This window comes from Moschus berezovskii, chromosome 9 (assembly GCF_049115385.1).
Source record: "Moschus berezovskii isolate FMDL1 chromosome 9, NW_MosBer_1.0, whole genome shotgun sequence".
Lineage (NCBI taxonomy): Eukaryota > Metazoa > Chordata > Mammalia > Artiodactyla > Moschidae > Moschus > Moschus berezovskii.
This window is the reverse complement of record NC_142468.1, coordinates 112,789,609-112,808,962: the sequence shown is the minus strand read 5'-3', so window position 1 is coordinate 112,808,962 and position 19,354 is coordinate 112,789,609. Positions and strand designations below refer to the sequence as shown.

The window sequence follows — 19,354 nt, the reverse complement described above, 5'->3', positions numbered from 1 at the left end:
AAGGACAGTCAGTGGCAGAACTGGGGTTTGAATCCACATCTGAATGACTGCAGAGCCTGTACTCTTTGTGTTCGATCAGAGAGGAATGGGGGAGGTTATAATTCTTTTATCCGAGTTGATACTTGTCATTCTTCAAGCTCTTATTTTCTTCTCCAGCATGTCCCGAAATCAAACTTAGCAAGGCTAACGGAGGCTTTGCAGCAATTCAAGAGAAACAGTAAGTTATTTGAAGACTGTCCTCCTGGTGTTCTTCCCTGATTTGAAACGACCCAGGTTCTCATGTACTTTCTGCTTTCACTGTATTAGAATGTGGCATTGTGAGGCCAGGGAGTACCACCTTCTCTGAGGACAAGAATTCTGATCGTGAAATTGGAGACGTGGTTGAAACCTTTCCCAAAACATCACCTGGAGTCCAGGGCTTCTCCCATCCTGCCTTCCCAAGGCCTGAGCCTCTTCCAGAACCACTCAGGACTCCCGCAGGCCTTGGTCTAGCAAAGGTTAGTTGTTTTGTTTTTAACTCTGTTTCCCCTGTACTTTCTCACACACCATTCCCTGGATGCTTATGATGACAAAACGGATCCCACCGCGGAAATGGAAGACTTCAAAGTCATGATACAAAATGATGTGATAAGAGCAATATATCTGCATGATTTAGATTTATAAATGTTGGCATACTAAGTATGCCATTATGAAAGAAACAAATTACAAAGCAATTAGGAAAAACAGCTAGATGAATATGAAGCTGGGAGGGCGATGAAGGGGAAGAATTCATTTAAGAAAGATAAGATGAATAGGAGATGGAATGAAGGTCAAGATGAAACAGATTATTTTAGAAACACAACCGAAATAGTGGGGGTAAGTCGGATGAGGTACTCTATGTTATAAATATGAGATGAATTATTTCCAATTCCACTTAGGAGAAAGTGAGGTTGTGAAAACTCAGTACTTATACTCTTCTGAATGGCATATAGCTGATTTTTGTGAAGAACTGAAAGAACGTTTGCTCCTTAGCTGTTTTGGTGGTTGTCTTTGAGGTTGATGGTTGTCTTTGTTTTTTTCTTTCATTGAAGTGTAGTCATTTACAATACTGTGTTAGTTTCAGGTGTATAGCAATGTGACTTGGTTACGCTTGTATATGTATATATCTATATTGAATATGGTTCCCTCTGGAAGTTCATTTCAATTTGAAGTGAGTTCTCTTTTTAGAAGAATTCTCACTTTGAAACTAATGAAGCGATGTCTTCTATTTAATCTAGCAAAACTTTAATTCATACGCAGTTCTAGATGAGCTCTGTTTTAGGCCTTAGCAGATAAATTAAGAAGTTGTGGCCCTTCTGTTTCTTGTGGTTACTAACTTAGTGTTTGATACATACTTAATGTACTTAACTAATTTATCTTCCGGTTTGGTATAATCTTGGTGGAGGTTTTGGATCTTTTTGAAAATAAAGGGGAAATAAATAAGCATTTTATCTTGTCTTTTATTGAAATTTTAATTTATAATTATATACATGAGATTCTTAAACTCTCTTCATGACATGAGACAATTTAAGCTGCAACAGTCTTAAAGAAAAGATGTCGAACTTCCCCCCACGCCCCTCCCCCCGAGAGATTCTGATTTATCTTTTCCTAATATCTGCAAGTCATGGGCAATTACACCCATTAAATGAATGAAATCACAATTCATGATTTTTTTCTTATGTAGACTACTTGTTATAAAATCATAAGGAAAGAAGCATTACCAACAGACTTTATAAAATTATCTCAGAAAGATAATGCTTTACTTTTTAAAATATCTCTAGCAATATGTATATTCCATTTTAAGAATTTTATTACAGAATAAAATTTAAAGAAGTTTATTTTTAAGAAGTAATTTTTTAAGTTAAGAAGTTATTTTTAAGTTAGGTTTCAGTTTTAAGAAACTTTATTAGCTTCCGTATTTATAGGTGTTAAATTAGCATGTCAGTTCTTTGTTATGCATGTTAAACTAAAATGCAAATTCTTCCATATGTAAAACTCAGCCATCGTGGTTGCTTGATTTTTTCAGCTCATTTGTTCTTTCCTGATGTGAATATTTTATCCTGCTTGATAATCATAGATGTATGTGAAAACTTTTAAATCTCCGACTTGGATAATCATAGTTTTACTAATTTTCGTACATCCAAATTGTTGCTTCAGTCTTTATCTGCCGTTGCAGAAGGCATAGATAGAAAATCAGAGCCGTTAGTGTGCTGTTTACAGGGAAATAAGAAGAAAACGACGAAATTTTCAAATAAATGGGGTTTTTATAAAATGTATTTATTTTTTAATTGAAGGATAATCGCTTTACAGAATTTTGTTGTTTTCTGTCCGACATCAACAAGGATCAGCCATAGGTACACCCAATGTCCCCCTCCTCCCAAACCCTCCTCCCATCTGCCTCCCCATCCCACCCTTCTAGATCGTCACAGAGTCCCTTTCTGAGTTCCCTGGGCCGTACAGCAAATTCCCATTGGCTGTCTATTTTACATATGGAATTGTAAGTTTCCATGTTACTCTTTCCATCCATCTCACCCTCTCCCTCCTCCCCTCCCGCCCATGTCCGTAAGTCTGTTCTCCATGTCTGTTTCTCCATTGCTGCCCAGGAAATAAATTCATCGGTACTTTTGTAGATTCAGAATTTTTGTAGATTCCATATCTGTGTGAATAGTATATGATATTTATATTTCTCTTTCTGACTTGCTTCACTCCAGAGAATAGGCTCTAGGTTTGCCAACCTCGTTAGAACTGACTCAAGTGTGTTTCTCCTTATGGCTGAGTAATATTCCATTGTGGACCTTGTTCTAGTTCTGTGAAAAATGCCATTGGCAATTTGAAAGTGATCACACTGAATCTGTAGATTGCATTTGGTAGTATAGTCATTTTCACACTATTCATTCTTCCTACCCGGGAATATGGAATCTCTCTCCACCTGTTTATGTTGCCTTTCTTTTCTTTCCTCGGTGTCTTAGAATTTTCCGTAGACAGGTCTTTTGTCTCCTTAGGTAGGTTTATTACTAGATATTTTATTCTTTTTGTTGCAGTGGTGAATGGGACTGGCTCATTAATTTCACTTCCTGAGTTTCCATTGTTCGTGTATAGGAATTCAAGTGATCTCTGTGTATTGACCTTGTATCATACAACTTTGCTAAATTCATTGTTTAGCTCTAGTAATTTTCTTTTACTAGAAAATAGATAGTTTCTTTTGGGTTTTCTATGTGTAGTACCATGTCATTTGCAAAAGTGAGAGTTTTACTTCTTCTTTTCAGATCTGGATTCCTTTTATTTCTTTTTCTTCTCTGATTGCCATAGCTAGGGCTTCCAAAACCATGCTGAGTAATGGTGGTGAGAATGGACAGCTTTTGTCTTGTTCCTGATCTTAGAGGGAATGCTTTTCATTTTTCCTCATTGAGAATAGTGTTTGCCGTGGGTTTATCCTATATGGCCTTTACTATGTTGGCGTAGGTTCCTCCTGTGTCCATTTTCTCGAGGGCTTTTGTCATAAATAGCTGCTGAATTGTGTCAAAGGCTTTTTCTGCCTCTATTGAGATGATCATATGGTTCTTAGTTTTCAGTTTGTTAAGATGGTGCATCACACTGAAATTGGTTTGTGTATATTGAAGAATCCTTGCATCCCTGGCATAAAGCCGAATTGATCATGGTGTATGAGCTGTGTAATGTGTTGTTGAATTGTGTTTGCTAGAATTTGTTGAGGATTTTTACATCTGTGTTTGTCAGTGATATTGGCCTGTAATTTTCTTTTTTGGGTTCTCTCTGCCTGGTTCTGGTATCAAGGTGATTGTGGCCTCATAGAATGAGTTTGGAAGTGTTCCTTCCTCTGCAGTGTTTTGGAAGAGTTTCCGAAAACTAGACATTAGCTCTTCTCTAAATGTTTGATAAAATTCCCCTGTGAAGCTGTCTGGCCCTGGGCTTTTGTTTTTGGGAGATTTTGGATAACACCTTCCATTTCAGTGTTTGCAATTGGCTTGCTTGTAATTTTTATTTCTCCCTGATTCAGTTTTGGGGGGTTGAACTTTTCTAAGAATCTGTCCCTTTCCTCTCAGTTGTCTCTCTTATTAGCATATTGTTGCTCATAACATTCTCTTATGATCCTCTTCATTTCTGTGTTGTCTGTTGTAACCTCTCCTTTTTCATCTCTAATCTTGTCAGTTTGATTTTTCTCCCTTCTGTTCTTGATGAGCCTGGCGAGTGGTTTGTCCATTTTGCTTATCTTCGCAAAGAACCAGTATTCCGTCTGATTAATCTTTGCTATGGTTTCCTTCATTTTCTTTTTCATTTATTTCTGCTCTGATCTGTAACATTTCTTTGCTTTGGCTGACTTTGGGGGGTTTTGGTTCTTTTTCCAGCTGCTTTAAATGTAGAGTGTTGCCTGTTCAATGCTTTTCTTGTCCTTGAGGTAGGATTGTGCTGCTCTCGACTTCTCTCTTCAGTTCAGTTCAGTTCAGTCGCTCAGTAGTGTCCGACTCTCCGCGACCCCATGAATCAGCACGCCAGGCCTCCCTGTCCATCACCAACTCCCGGAGTTCACTCAAACTCATGTCCATCGAGTCGGTGATGCCATCCAGCCATCTCATTCTCTGTCATCCCCGTCTGCTCCCGCCCCCAATCCCTTCCAGCATCAGAGTCTTTTCCAGTGAGTCAACTCGTCGCATGAGGTGGCCAAAGTATTGGAGTTTCAGCTTTATCATCAGTCCTTCCAGTGAACACCCAGGATTGATCTCCTTTAGAATGGACTGGTTGGATCTCCTTGCAGTCCAAGGGACTCCCAAGAGTCTTCTCCAGCACCACAGTTCAAAAGCATCAATTCTTCGGCCATCAGCCTTCTTCACAGTCCAACTCTCACATCCATATACGACCACGGGAAAAACCATAGCCTTGACTAGAGGGACCTTGGTTGGCAAAGTAATGTCTCTGCTTTCTAATATACTATCCAGGTTGGTCTTAGAAGTGCTTTTACTGAATCCCGTAGGTTTTGGGTGGTCGTGTTTTTGTTGTCATTTGTTTCTCGGAATCTTTTGATTCCCCTTCTTATTTCTTCAATAACCTTTTCGTTATTTAGTAATGAATTGTTTAATCGCCATGAGTTTGTGTTTTCTGCCGTTTTTTTTTTTTTTTTTTTTCCTGTAGTTGATCTCTGCTGTCATAGTGTTGTGGCCAGAGAAGATACGTGATATATTTTCAGTTTTTAAAATTTTCTGAGGCTTGATTTGTGGCCCAAGATGCGGTCTATCCTGGAGAATGTTCCATGTGCAGTTGAGAACAAAGTGTATTCTTCTGCATTTGGATGGAAAGTCATGAAGATATCAGTTAGGTCCTTTGGGTCTAATGTTTCATTGAAGTTTTGGGTTTCCTTATTGATTCTCTGTTTGGATGATCTGTCCATTGGTGTAAAGGGGGTGTTAAAGTGCCCCACTATGACTGTGTTGCTATTGAATTCCCGTCTTATGCCTGTTAGTGTTTGCCTTGTGTATTGAGGTGCTTCTATGTTGGGGGCATAAATATTTCCAATTGCTATGTCTTCTTCTTGGATTGATCCTTTGGTCATTATGTAGTGTCCTTCTTTGTCTCTTATAATATTCTTTATTTTAAAGTCTATTTTGTGTGAAATAAGGATTGCCACACTGGCTTTCTTTTGGTTACCATTCAAATGGAATATCTTTTTCCATCCATTTACTTTCGGTCTGTATGTGTCTCTAGGTCTGAAGCGGGTCTGTTGTGGGCAGTATATATTTGGCTGTCGTTTTTGTATTCATTCAGCTATTCTGTGTCTTTTGGTTTGTGCATTGAATCCACTTACATTAAAGTAATAATCAATATATATGTTCCTGTTGACATTTTCTGAATTGTTTCGGGTTTGCTTTTGTAGGTCTCTCCTTTCTCTTGTGTTTACTGGCTGTAAATCCCTTTAGTGTTTGTTGTGAGGCTGGTGTGAAAGTGAAAGTCACACAGTCGTGTCCGACTCTTTGTGACCCCATGGACTGTCCATGGAATCCTCTAGGCCAGAATACTGGAATGGGTAGCCTTTCTCTTCTCCAGGGGATCTTCCCAACCCAGGGATTGAACCCAGGTCTCCTGCATTACAGGCAGATTGTGGGCCACAAATGGTGGTTTGGCGGTGCTCAGTTCTCTTAACTTTTGCTTTGTCTGTAAAGCTTTTGATATCTCCCTCCTTTTTGAATGAGATCTTTTCAAATAGGCTTTTTATTTCTTTCTTATGTCATGCTGCTTCTGCTGCTGCTGCTGCTGCTAAGTCACTTCAGTCGTGTCCGACTCTGTGTGACACCATAGACGGCAGCCCATCAGGCTTCCCCATCCCTGGGATTCTCCAGGCGGGAACACTTGAGTGGGTTGCCATTTCCTTCTCCAATGTGTGAAAGTGAACAGTGAAAGTGAAGTCGCTCAGTCATGTCTGACTCGTAGCGACCCCATGGACTACAGCCTACCAGGCTCCTCTGTCCATGGGATTTTCCAGGCAAGAATACTGGAGTGGCTTGCCATTGCCTTCTCCGTCTTATGTCATAGTAGTACTTTAAACTGCCTCATAATTCCATCCTCACATAAGCATTTCTCTTCGACAAATTAAAACTTGTCTTTTAAGGTCAATTTAAAAGAGAGTCTTCTTGTCGCATCTTGAATTGGTGTTGTACAATTAAACCTTTTCATTAAACTTAAAAATGCTTGTTATTGTAATATGACAGAAACGAGTATTTGCATATATTTATAACAGTATATTTTTATATCCTTGAAACATGTTGAAATATATATTTGACAATTTTAGCCTCACAGCTTTCTTCCCATGGTATTATTTTATTTTCAAAAGTTCAGAATTCTGCCTAGATTTGCATTAATTACACCAGGTTAGTATCTTTTACAAATAATTATCTTTACAGTATATGTTTTACCTGAATAAGTTTATCTATGTCTAATTCAAATGTATTTACCCAACTCCTTTCTTCTGAGTCCCTTGCATGCCTCAAAATAATTTATTACACCCCAAACTGAAGGCATTGTCCCTGACGCTTCCCTCATCCCTGACTCTTTGTAAGCTATCCCTTCATCTGTCCTCACCATCTTAGAAAATCCTGGACTGCAAACTTCCTTGAAAATACCACCTCCAGTCAGTCAGGAAGTTCAGTATTTTCTGCCTGCTTATCATTTGTCATATCTTATCAGCATAACTCACCGTCTCCCCTATAATCTTGAAATATTCCTTTCTAGTTTTGCTATCCTGAAGTTCTTTTTTACGTTGCTGCCAGAGTAACCTTTGTAAAATATACTTGTCAATCTTTTCATTCCTCCTGGCTCTGCAATTTGTTTTAGAATGACTGTTACCATTTTTATTTGGCTGTTTTTAAAGCCAAATTTGCTTTTTAATTCCAGTTTCACGGACACTTTGGGTGATGTACGGCGTCTAGTGTGCTTACTGTCCACTCTGGAGCATTGCTTATAGGTTTTTAATTGTATTTTAACTGCTCTCCTGTAAAATACGGTCATATTTTCTACTTCCTTCAATCTCAGTCTGAATTTGGCTCTAAGGAGTTCATGGTCTGAGCCACAGTCAGCTCCCGGTCTTGTTTTTGCTGACTGTATAGAACTTCTCCATCTTTGGCTGCAAAGAATATAATCAACCTGACTTCGGTATTGACCATCTGGTGATGTCCATGTGTAGAATCTTCTCTTCTGTTCTTGAAAGAGGGTGTTTGCCATGAACAATGCGATCTCTTGGCAGAACTCTATGAGCCTTTGCCCTGCTTCATTCTGTACTCCAAGGCCAAATATCCAAATCGGAAAAGGGGTACATCAAGGCTGTTTATTGTCACCCTGCTTATTTAACTAACACGCAGAGTAGTACATCATGAGAAACTCTGGGCTGGATGAAACACAAGCTGGAACCAAGATTGCCAGGAGAAATATGAATAACTTCAGATATGCAGATGACACCACCCTTATGGCAGAAGGCAAAGAGGAACTGAAGATCGTCTTGATGAAAGTGAAAGAGGAGAGTGAAAAAGCTGGCTTAAACCTCGACATTCAGAAAACTAAGATCATGGCATCCGGTCCCAACACTTCATGGGACGTAGATGGGGAAACAGAGGAAACAATGACAAGCTATATTTTCTTGGGCTCCAAAATCACTGCAGATGGTGACTGCAGCCATGAAATTAAAAGACACTTGCTCCCTGGAAGAAAAGTTATGACCAATCTAGACAGCACATTAAAAAGCAGAGACATTACTTGGCCAACAACAGTCCGTCTAGTCAAAGCTATCATTTTTCCAGTAGTCACGTATGGATATGAAAGTTGGACTATAAAAAAGACAGCTGAGCGCCAAAGAATTGATGCTTTTGGACTGTGGTGTTGGAGAAGACTCTTGAGAGTCCCGTGAACTGCAAGGAGATCCAACCAGTCCATCCGAAAGGAAATCAGTCCCGAATATTCATTGGAAGGACTGAGGCTGAAGCTGAAACTTTGGCCACCTGATGCGAAGAGCTGACTCATTCGGAAAGACCCTGCTGCTGGGAAAGATTGAAGGCAGGAAGAGAAGGGGACGACAGAGGATGAGATGGTTGGATGGCATCACCGATTCAACGGACCTGAGTTTGAGTAAACTTTGGGAGTTGGCGATGGCCAGGGAGGCCTGGCGTGCTGCAGTCCATAGGGTCACAGAGAATCGGACACAACTGAACGACTGAACTAAACTGAACTTGCTACTTCCTAGTGCAGTGCAGTCTTTCCCGTCATTTGAATAAAAGCGTGGCACCACCGAAAATAAAATATGTTTGTGATGATGTGATGCCTTTACTTGTTTAGTAGATCACTGTCACTGGAAGGAAGAAGATGACACTTGCTTTTTTCCTATTTGAACCTGGTCCTCCAGTTTTGTCTCTCTATTCAGTTCCCAGTACCTGTGATCTGGTTTTCCACGTGACTTGTTAACGTTGTTGTGCACCTCATGTGTTGGCTCGGGCCGCCCTTCTAGAATCCCCTCACTGCCCCCCGCTCTGCACTCTCCATCTTCTGAGACACAGCCCTTTGTCACAGCGGTCCTTGAGCTCGCAGGTACACCTGCCTCCTCTCTCCTTGTTGGCCTTCCTGTGCTCTGTCCGCTTCAGCTGCAGAGTTGTCGGAGGATACTCTTCTGCTCTTGTTTGTTTCCATATGTCTCTGCCTCGCGTAGACACAGAGCAGAATCCCTCTTTTCTTTACAGTTCCAACTTCTCCCAGGACACCCTACAGGACGTCGTAGACACAGTGATTGTTTGTCATCTCACTGACGGGGTGAAGGACCAAACGAATGAATATGTTTTCTGAAGCTGGGTTTTTGTTTTATGTTGTCTTGTTTTTACAGGAAGAAGCCACAAAGCCAGAACTTGTTGAAAAAGAAAGTGATGCTGATATTATTGAAAGGGCTCCCCAAGAGCAAGCAAATCATGACCATTTGACTTCTGTTGATAGAGCATACAGAAATAATAGAAGTGTTAAGTGAGTGAATGCCTGTGAATGTTTTCTATACTTAAAAGCAAATATAAAGACATGTAAAGGGTATAGATCCAAATGCGATATCCATTTCATTTTAAGTACATTTCTTTTGCTCTTTTTCTTCAGAAGTGTCCCACCTACTACCAAGTTTTTCTTCCTGAAAATGCTTCAACCCTCTGAAATTCTTTTCCACTGCTTTATTTTATGGGAATATTTGTGGATAGAGATAGACTTATACGTTTCTTTAAAATTCGTAGCAGTGACTGTTGTCATTAATGTATCTGTGATTGCATTTTACAGACATGATGTCAGCCGTAGGACTGGGAGGAGAGAAAGATATAGAATCACCTTGGGATTCTGAGGTACTCTATTCTATTATTATTTTGAAATGTAAGCCCTGAATAATGTAAGAACATGAAAACGGGAGATGCTGTGACTTTCTCACCTTTGCATTGCCCCATCGAAACTCTTTTCTTACTTTTAACCTATCTTAAGTAAAATACTTCTGTGCTAAATACTAGCACATAGTACACTTTTGTTCATTTGCAAGATTCACCTAATGAAGTCAGCGTAGTACAGAAACCAAGGCTTAGAGATCATAAGGAATCCGTTGAAGTTACATTTATTTGAAAATTGAAACACTATTTCAGGTCAGACCATGGCCAAATGTTTCTTTGTTTTATATCTCTGTGTGTGTATGTGTGTTGCCTCTTTTTTAGTGTGTGTGTGTGTGTATCGCCTCTTTGTGTGTGTGTGTGTGGCCTCTTTGTAGATTCTTTCCCATATGGGCCATTGCGGAATGTTGAGTAGCATTCCCTGTGCTATACAGTAGGTCCTCATTAGTTATCTATTTCCTACACAATAGTCTTCAGTGTGTGTCTGTCAGTCCAAGTCTCCCAACCAAATGTATGGACATGTGCACGTGTAAAACTGCCAGAGAGGGTCGGAGAGAAACAGGTCGAAATGTGGTTTTTTATCACTTGGACCTTGAAAGATAGTGCTTGACACTGGAAAGTGTTACTGTGTGTGGATTGTCAGGTTAACCTGGAAGAAATATTTCAAGAGAAGCAAAAGCAAGGGAAGGCAATGGCAAGCCACTCCAGTACTCTTGCCTGGAAAATCCCATGGATGGAGCAGCCTGGTAGGCTGCAGTCCATGGGGTCGCTAAGGGTCGGACACGACTGAGTGACTTCACTTTCACTTTTCACTTTCAGAAATTGGAGAAGGAAATGGCAACCCACTCCAGTGTTCTTGCTTGGAGAATCCCAGGGACGGGGGAGCCTGGTGGGCTTCCATCTATGGGGTCACACAGAGTCGGACACGACTGAAGTGACTTAGCAGCAGTAATAAATATGTGGGGTTATAATAACAGCAGTTGCTTTAGCAATGTTTTAATAAGTACACACCATTTTGGATTGTTTAAGTATCAAGGGGTCTTCCCTGGTGGCTCAGTTGGCAAAGCATCTGCCTACAATGTTTTAGACGAAGGTTCAATCCCTGGGTCAGGAAGATCCCCTGGAAAAGGAAATGGCAACCCACTCCAGTACTCTTGCCTGGAAAATCCCATGGATGGAGGAGCTAGGCAGGCTACTGGGGTCGCAAAGAGTCGGACACGACTGAAGTGACTTAGCAGCAGCAGCAGCAGAACATAAGATAACTGAATGCAAGGGCTTGCTGGGTAGCTCAGCTGGTAGAGAATCTGCCTTCAATGCAGGAGACCCCGGTTCAACTCCTGGGTTGGGAAATTTCCCTGGAGAAGGGATGGGGTACCCACTCCAGAATTGTTGGGCTTCCCTGGTGGCTCAGACAGTGAGGAATCCGCCTGCAGTGTGGGAGACCTGGGTTCGATCCCTGGGTTGGGAAGGCATGGGTTGAGGAGGGTGTGGCAACCCACCGAAGTCTTCTTGCTTGGAGAACCCCCATAGAAGAGGAGCCTGGTGGGCTACAGTCCTTGGGGTCGCAAAGAGTCAGACAGGACTTAGCACACACATAACTGGATGTAAGCAGGTAATATGCATTGATGTATAACACTATCATAATATATAATTTGCATTAAAATTTAGGAATTGGTTCCTCTTTCTGATTAGTGTTAATTGATTTTGGCTCTTGGTCATAGAAAGTTTGTCTGTTCTCCAGATATTAGTCCTTAAAACAGAAAATCAAAAACCTTCATGTAAGGGTGTACCTCAGTAGCCATTTTGACCTCTTCTCCTTCCCCCCTTCCCTTTTTCCCGCTGGCGGAAAAAACGCTGACTTTTGTACTCTGTTCCCTCATTCCCTCCCCCATTGCTGGAGTGTCCTTGATATAGCTGGTAGAAATCAATCCTCTCCTAACCTCCCCCTCCTGTCCAGAAACAGCATTCTGCCCAGAAACAGCAAAATCTATTTCACTGCATCGGCCCAACCTTGAGCAGACCGGACAACCAACCCAGTCTTGCCACCGCAGCTAAGTGACCTATGAGGCACCACCACTCCAAATCTTGCCTTATCCGGGAAAAATTTCGCTGTTTCTTCCTGTAAAGCTATATAAGCTGCCTCTTGCCTTTGTTCAGGCGCGGACTTCCTCGACCTCACTTGCTTGGGTCCGGGAACCCCGCCAGGGAGCGCCTTGCCATGAAAGCTTGTTAAATCACCTGTTTGGTGTCTGAGTTCTTTTATCTAACATCATTGGGCCGTTTTGACCTTACACTTAACAGACGTGCTCTAGGGACTCCCTATATACGGTCGAGTGAGGTGAACTATTTTTAAGGGAAGAAGCATTTATAACATTAAAAATCATGTAATTCATTTTCGGTAGATTTAACATGTATGAATTGTTTAATTCAATCAAACAGTTGCAAAATTGGGTTTGTGAGTGAATGTTTTTCTCCTATTTTTTGGGTAAGGCAAGTTATTTTTCACTTCTTAGTTGTGATCTGGTGATTTGTGAGTAGTTCCATATAAATTAAGAAGTTTAACAGTGAAATTTTAATAAGTTTCTGATTTTTCTTTATCCATACTGGATTAGTTAAAAATTATATTATTTGGCACACATGTACCCTGCCAGAAAAGACACCTGAAAATCAAATCAACCCAATTAATTTTCCTCTCTTGCAGCTGCAAAAATTGCCTCAAGAACCGGAAATGAATAAGGAATGTTGTAGACAGGACAGATCTGTATGTTCAGGGCCTCCTTATGTGGAGAAGTATGAAAACATGTGGATCAAACAAGGCAAATTAGAATGGAAGGAGAAGTTAAAACCACCACAAATGCGTTAAAACAGAAGTTAGGTGAAATTTGTGAGAAATAGAAAATTATTATTTGTCCTAAGGAGGAGTCACTACATGATCACCATAAAGAAGGAACAAACAGAAAGGAAATACCTCCTTCATAACAAATAATATACCTGATTGTGGGGAGAAAGATGCATTTGGAGTATCTGTCTCTCTAGTATTCCAAGTACGTCCTGAACAAAAAGAACCCAGTCTTGAAAATGTTTTTTCCTCGAATACATTATGGGCCCCCGGGATACGCTTGTCAGTCACCTTCAAAGCTTCGTTTCAGTGAAAATAAAATAGACCTTAAAGTGATAAACCTGATATTGAACATGTGTTTATCAAAAATGAGGAGAGTTTTTATAATGATGTAGAAAATAACAAAGTAGGGGACCAGGTAGTTACATTTGAAGTGAAAGAAGACCAAGGGTTTGATATGACAATGTCAGACAATATGAGGCAAAATCCCACTAGTCGGAAATTAGACATCAGAGAGACACATCAGTCTAGTCTGTGGCTTGTCTGCTCCGATAAGATGAAACACGTAACTCAAATAAAACCTCACGGTACTCCTGCTGTCGTTAAAAATACTGATAAGAAATGCAAACCAATACAGGACTGGTTCCAGAAGCTACTGCATGCAGATAATTCAGGGCTAGTGACGATGAAACCGTGGAGCCCGAATTAGAAGATGGGAATACTTCTCCACCGAATAGTCACAGAGCATCCAAAGTGTATCTCAGTGAAGAATTGCAGAAGGATATGCAGAGGTTTAAGAACGCAATAGACATGGTGCAAGTAGTGTTGTTAGCTTCGGGAAAAGAGAACATTCTGCTTCCCAAAGAGGTAGAGGTTCATTTGCTCTTGCTTTGGTTTCTCCCTTTCTGGATGATCTGGTCCATTTCGATTTTCTACTTATGCATAAAGTGGGGTCATCTAAATAGGTTCTTGTGTAGAAATAGATTATTTCTGCCATCCAAATAATAGGAATTCAGGAAACTGTTTTCATGGCTTTTGTCCTTCAATCAGTCTAATTCTGTCTCTGTCAGCCTTTCATATGGACTGGGAAACTCATGTAGCTACACACCATGTAACGTCCTGAGCCAGGATAAGCACCGAGGAAAGTGTTTAAGGACAGTGATCAACTAGGGTTTTGCAGTGGGTTTTTTTTTTTTTTAACTTTGTTGGATTAAATATAAGTTGCATTTTTACAGAATGGGAAGAAAGCAGAAACTGCGAGAAGGGACAGAAACACACATTTCCTCTAATCTCTTCATTGTGGTTGAATATGTGTGACCTTCTCTGCTTTCCTCAGTCCCTGGGCACTTAGATATCCAACATGGCCACTTCAGGATGTTTTTAATAACCAATACATGTGCTCCCATCTATGCTTTAATCACCACTCTCAGATGTCTCTTTTGAGAGAGACCTCTTCACTATGTTGTTTATTAAAATGTAGTAAGTTTTGACATGTGTGATTTTGTCACATAGGTAGTATATATGTGTGTGAGTGTTGGTCAGTCGTCTCTGATTCTTTGCGACCCCATGGACTGTAGCTGGCCAGGCTTCCCTGTCCATGGATTTCTCCAGGCCAGAATATCATTGGAGTGGATAGTCATTCCCTTCTCCACGGGATCTTCCCAACCCAGGGATCGAAGCCAGGTCTCCTGCATTGAAAGCAGATTCTTTAACATCTGAGCCACCAGGGAAGCCCAAGGTAGTATCAACCCTCATCAAAAAAAGAAAAAAATCACGTGTTTATCTCCAAAAAAAAAAAAAAAAAACCAGAACGGATGTTTGAGATGCTGTGAGATATTTCTTTCTTCCATAACAGATTTTTAAACTTGCTTGCTCTTTCGTGTAAGACAAAAAAACAAGAAAATGTAGCTATTCTCCTTTAAAGAAAAAAGAGAATAAACCCTACCCCAACTTACGAATTAAATTACTTCGGCAAAGTCACGCTTTTCACTTACCTGATTCATTTGAGGAATTCGTTTGGTAATTTTATCGGATTCAAGATTACAGAATTGTATCATCTCTTTTGGTGCCATAAAATGTTGGGGAATGCCAGTTTAGGGGCTTTGAACAAATCATTTAACCTTTTTTAATTTTAAAGTTGTTATTGGTAAATGGTGGGGCAAAGGTAAATAGTTATTTCTATACCCTCTAGCTATAAAATTTGATGGTTATTCAATGTGGAGTTGGGAAGCATTACTTATATTCCAGAATTCCACACTAACTAAGACCTCCTCAGTTTCATTCTGCTCCTTGTGTTTTGGTAAGCTTTGGTTCGTATATCTCAGTGAACACCAACAGGTTATTGCTATCACCTGGACCCCAGTGAAAAAAGAATTGGAAAAGGCAGTGGGAAAGGAATAGCTTTAGTGCAGAAAGTAGAAAGATTGCTTTCTGTCTCTGAGGCACTAAGGTGTCACATCCTCTACATCTGACTGTTTCATGGAAAATCCAGGCGGAAAAGACCGAAGAGGATCGATGTTGTGTGTGTTTATTTCTCTATCTCTACCATTCAGATGGGGAAGACTGGATGTGAATAATTGTATCTTATTAAGAAGGCCTTTCTTGAAATTTTGGGAATTTCGTTTCTTTCCCTCAAACAGAAAGAAGCACGTTTTAGAAAAATTTCAGTGACTTGTAAGTGATAAAATTAATGTAAGCACAAAAATATCTTTATCACTTAATATCAGGGCAAATGCTGAGTCAAATAATAAATTGAAAACAGAGTCTTTAGAATTAAGTCATAGCAATTGTTCTTAGTGTCAAACTTTCGTTAAAGGTTGAAAAAGAAAAGAAGCAGAAAAGTAGTGAAGTGGAAGTATCAGACAGCGTGTGCGATGCTGGTGCACAGAATCGATGGATTCAGCAGAGAAAGAGTGGAGGAAACCACAAGCAGGAGTTCCCTGCCATGCAGATTGAAGGTTCTGATAGGGAAGCCTCTATCAATATGCAACAGTAGGTCATTTGTTATTTTCCTGTAAAATCATTTCTAACTTGAGCTAATGCTTCTGATTGACGAATTTTATATTTTACTAGAGAGATGGTTATTTTGAATCCTCTCATCTTTTAGCCTAATACTAGTTATTTGTTAACATACCACCATGTTACAGTAGTAGAGTATTCTGGATTTGACTGCATACTTGCCTTAACCAGTGTGTTGTCTGTTTAAATTTATTTCGTGTCACTAATGAACATCCTGTCATTTCAGTTTGGGGACTTCTTTCAGCATTTCTTATGAGGCGGGACTAGTGGTGATGAGCTCCCTCGGGTTTGCTTTGTCTGAGAAAGTTTTTATTTCTCCTTCATCTGAAAGACAGCTTTTCTGGACAGAGTGCTCTTGTTTGGCAGTTTTCTCCTAGCACTTTGAGTGTGTCCATGGATGGAGGCCAAACTGTTGTTGGTGGCAGGAGAACTGACGAGGCACCTGCCTTTCATCCTTGATGCTGACATCACCCATGTGGGTGGTTTACAAGTAAACTGCCCCCCACCCCGCTAAATTTCATTTCTTCTTTCATGGTGGATGTGCCCCATGTCATTCTAAAAACCATCTAAATTGTTACTTTTCTCTTTGAGGTTTTTTTTTTTTTTTCCTAATTTATTTGGCTGCGCTGGGTCTTTGCAGGTGCGGTGCTTGGGCTTCTCATTGTGGTGGCTTCTCTTGATGCTGAGCATGGGCTCTAGGGTGCTGGCTTCAGTGGTTGTGGAGCACAGGATTCATTGCTCCATGGCATGTGCTATGTTCCCTGACCAGGGATCGAACCTGTGCCCCCTGCAGTAACAGGCAGATTCCTCAGCACTGGAGAACCAGGGAAATTCTGAAATTAAACATTACCGTATTTAAAAGCAAAATAAAAAAATATAGTGTAAATCTAGTTATGGCCCCTCATCTAAGAATCATTGTGTTTAGCCAGTGGACTCCAGATTTTCAGTGTAGCCCTTGAGGTTCTTCCCAATGTCTTTCCAGATGCATCTCTCTACTTTCTTTCATGTGTTTTGTACTTTTCCTTCCAGGTTCCTAGGAAACAACCTAGATGTTGTGTGCCTGACCTGTGTGCTGACATTCTAATCTCCCAGTAGAATGATTTCTCGCTATTCTCTTCCTTTTGGCCTCCTCTCTTCACTTCGTCTGTGAATCCTTCCTTATTCCACTTATGACTTTCATATGTCAACTCTTACATATCATATTGTATCATAATTGTATATCTGTGTTTGAAGGAAGAATTTGTTTTCTTGCATATGGTTGGTACTTCGTAAATGTTTTGTGAATTAATTAATGACTTAAGATGGGTAAGAGTTGGAATTTTACAAGAATTGTTTTCTTATTCTTTATTAGTTGAATTATTTGAAAACATTGACTTTTTTCTGGATTTTTTAAAGTAGCGATCCTGGCGTGCCCAGGAAGGAAATAGAGGAAAAGAACAATGGCAACTGGACACAGGAAGAATGTGTGATTGCACCAATATTTGGAAAGACCGATTCACTGACTGGTGGTCTGCTGCATGTGAATGATGACAGCATTTTGAGGAAAGTGGGTCGAGAGGATGGCAGGTAACACGGACAAATTCTTTATTTCTAGGGGAAGAAATATTAGCACTGAATACTTCTTCTGGAAATAGAGCAGCATAATATAGTATACAGGCCAAGAGAAGAGAATCCTCAACTCTACTGGATGAACACCACAGAAAGGTTACAGAGAGGACCCGTGCCTTTGGCCGGAAGTCGTTTCAGTAAATAGTGCACTTGGAAGCTGGACTGTAGTGAATACATGTAAACAGCTCCGTAGGGAATATTTACTGGGGCAGGCAATGAAGAACTGGATGATAATTGAAGAGGAATGTGGAGTTCAAAGGAGTTTCTTGTTTTATATTAAGAGGGGAGCTGGTAGAGTGTGTATGCTGTTGGAAATGAGCCAGCGAAGGAAGTGTTTATTGAGTTTAATCTTGTTTGCATTTCTAATATTAGAAACCCTATTGATTGTATGACATTATCTTTAAACTATGACAATAAATTAACTGTACATTATTATTATTGTACATGCTTTATTATCTACATATGTACTTCTGTACCTATGTAGTTTTGGGGAAGGGCTAGTTCATTGGCTATGAAGCATAATATTCTTATGTAAATGAATATGTAGATGATTACTTAAGTTCATTCTATCATACATAGATTTTGTAAAATTATATAATCATGAATTTACAAATACTTAGGTTATACTGAATAGGATTTAATCATTCCTTGATGATTCTAGTTGATAGTATCATCGAGGGTAGCGCTGATTTTGTAAGGTACTGTGAAACCTCACATCATGTTAACTTCTTTCAAAAGGGGAGGATTTTGTTTATTTTCAGTAGAAACAATTAACAATCTTGTACAGTTTATTACTTCGGATGATAAATATCTAAATGAGAAAAACCATGCTTCCTGTACTGAAAGTGTCGTTAACACATACTGTGTGCTCCACACGTGTATGTCGGAAGCATAAAGAAACAGCAGAATGCTTGAATGAATGTGTATTGATGAATTTCTTTAGAAAAAGCAAATCTTTATTGAAAGTCGATTTCCAATATTGCCTACATCTAGAGTCTTTTTGTTTTGTTAGAAATATGTTTTGAGATTCAGAATTATCATTTGTAGTTATAGCTACACATGAGATAATAATATAGATTTCTTTGGTGTCATATTACTTAAAAAGACTTGACCCGGAGGGAGGATAGGGGGAGGAGGGAGGGGGGAGGGGGGTTCAAGAAGGGGAGCACATGTACACCCGGGGCGGGTTCATATCAATGTATGGCAAAACCAATATAATATTGTAAAGTAATTAGCCTCCAAAAAAACAAAAAAGTTCAAGCTCAAGCCAATTAAATAAATAAATAAAAAGAATTTTCAGTATCACTTTCTCAGCATATTTTGGAACAGCAGCATTCAGGCCAGATTTCCTAGGTTTGAATTCTGGGGTGTTGGTGAACTGCTGTGTGGTCTTGGGCAAGTGCCTCAGCCTTTCTTTGCTCCGTTTCTTCCTAGCTAAAAGATCTAATATATTACCTATCTCCCAGAATGACCGTGAGGCTTAAAATGCCTTTATGGCATGTCAAATGCTTGTAATAATGCATAGCCATTGCATAATAAGCCCTCAAAAAGCTAATAACATCGTGATAAAAAATGGGTTTCTTTCTTATAAGGACTTAGGGAATACTTCCGAGATAGGTTTTATTGCCATAACAGTCAGTTCTTATTAAAAATGACAACTGCAAAACACCCCTGGTATACTACTTCTATCACATAACGCCAGTAATGTTAGGATTTTCCTTTTCCTTTGATCTAAATTTAATGTTTTATTAATATTACAGATATATTTTCTTTGTCCTTTAATGCTACTCTTTTTTATTGTTACATCCTTTTATAGAAATTATTAATGAATGCAAGGATGTTATATAAAAAACAAACGTTCAGTTATTGCTTATGTTTTTGAGTTATTAAATTTTAGCCTGAAAAGAATCATTTGTTTTATTTTTAGGCCTGCAAGGAAAACAGCATATGAAAAGAAGAAGGTATAGTAAAATGAAAA

At 39.7% G+C, this 19,354-nt stretch overlaps 1 protein-coding gene and 1 pseudogene across 1 annotated transcript in view; both read left to right on the top strand.

Annotated features, from left to right (window-relative positions):
• LOC129556303 (ankyrin repeat domain-containing protein 26-like) overlaps nucleotides 1–19,354 on the top strand; it is a 69,528-nt gene that overhangs the window by 30,151 nt on the left and 20,023 nt on the right. The window contains exons 9-13 of the mRNA XM_088840178.1: nucleotides 157–217; nucleotides 307–497; nucleotides 15,566–15,713; nucleotides 17,160–17,334; nucleotides 19,304–19,337. Coding sequence (XP_088696304.1) covers nucleotides 157–217; nucleotides 307–497; nucleotides 15,566–15,713; nucleotides 17,160–17,334; nucleotides 19,304–19,337 — 609 coding nt within the window. The remainder of the gene's footprint in view (nucleotides 1–156; nucleotides 218–306; nucleotides 498–15,565; nucleotides 15,714–17,159; nucleotides 17,335–19,303; nucleotides 19,338–19,354) is intronic.
• LOC148777005 (putative coiled-coil domain-containing protein 144B) lies at nucleotides 12,511–14,549 on the top strand (annotated as a pseudogene).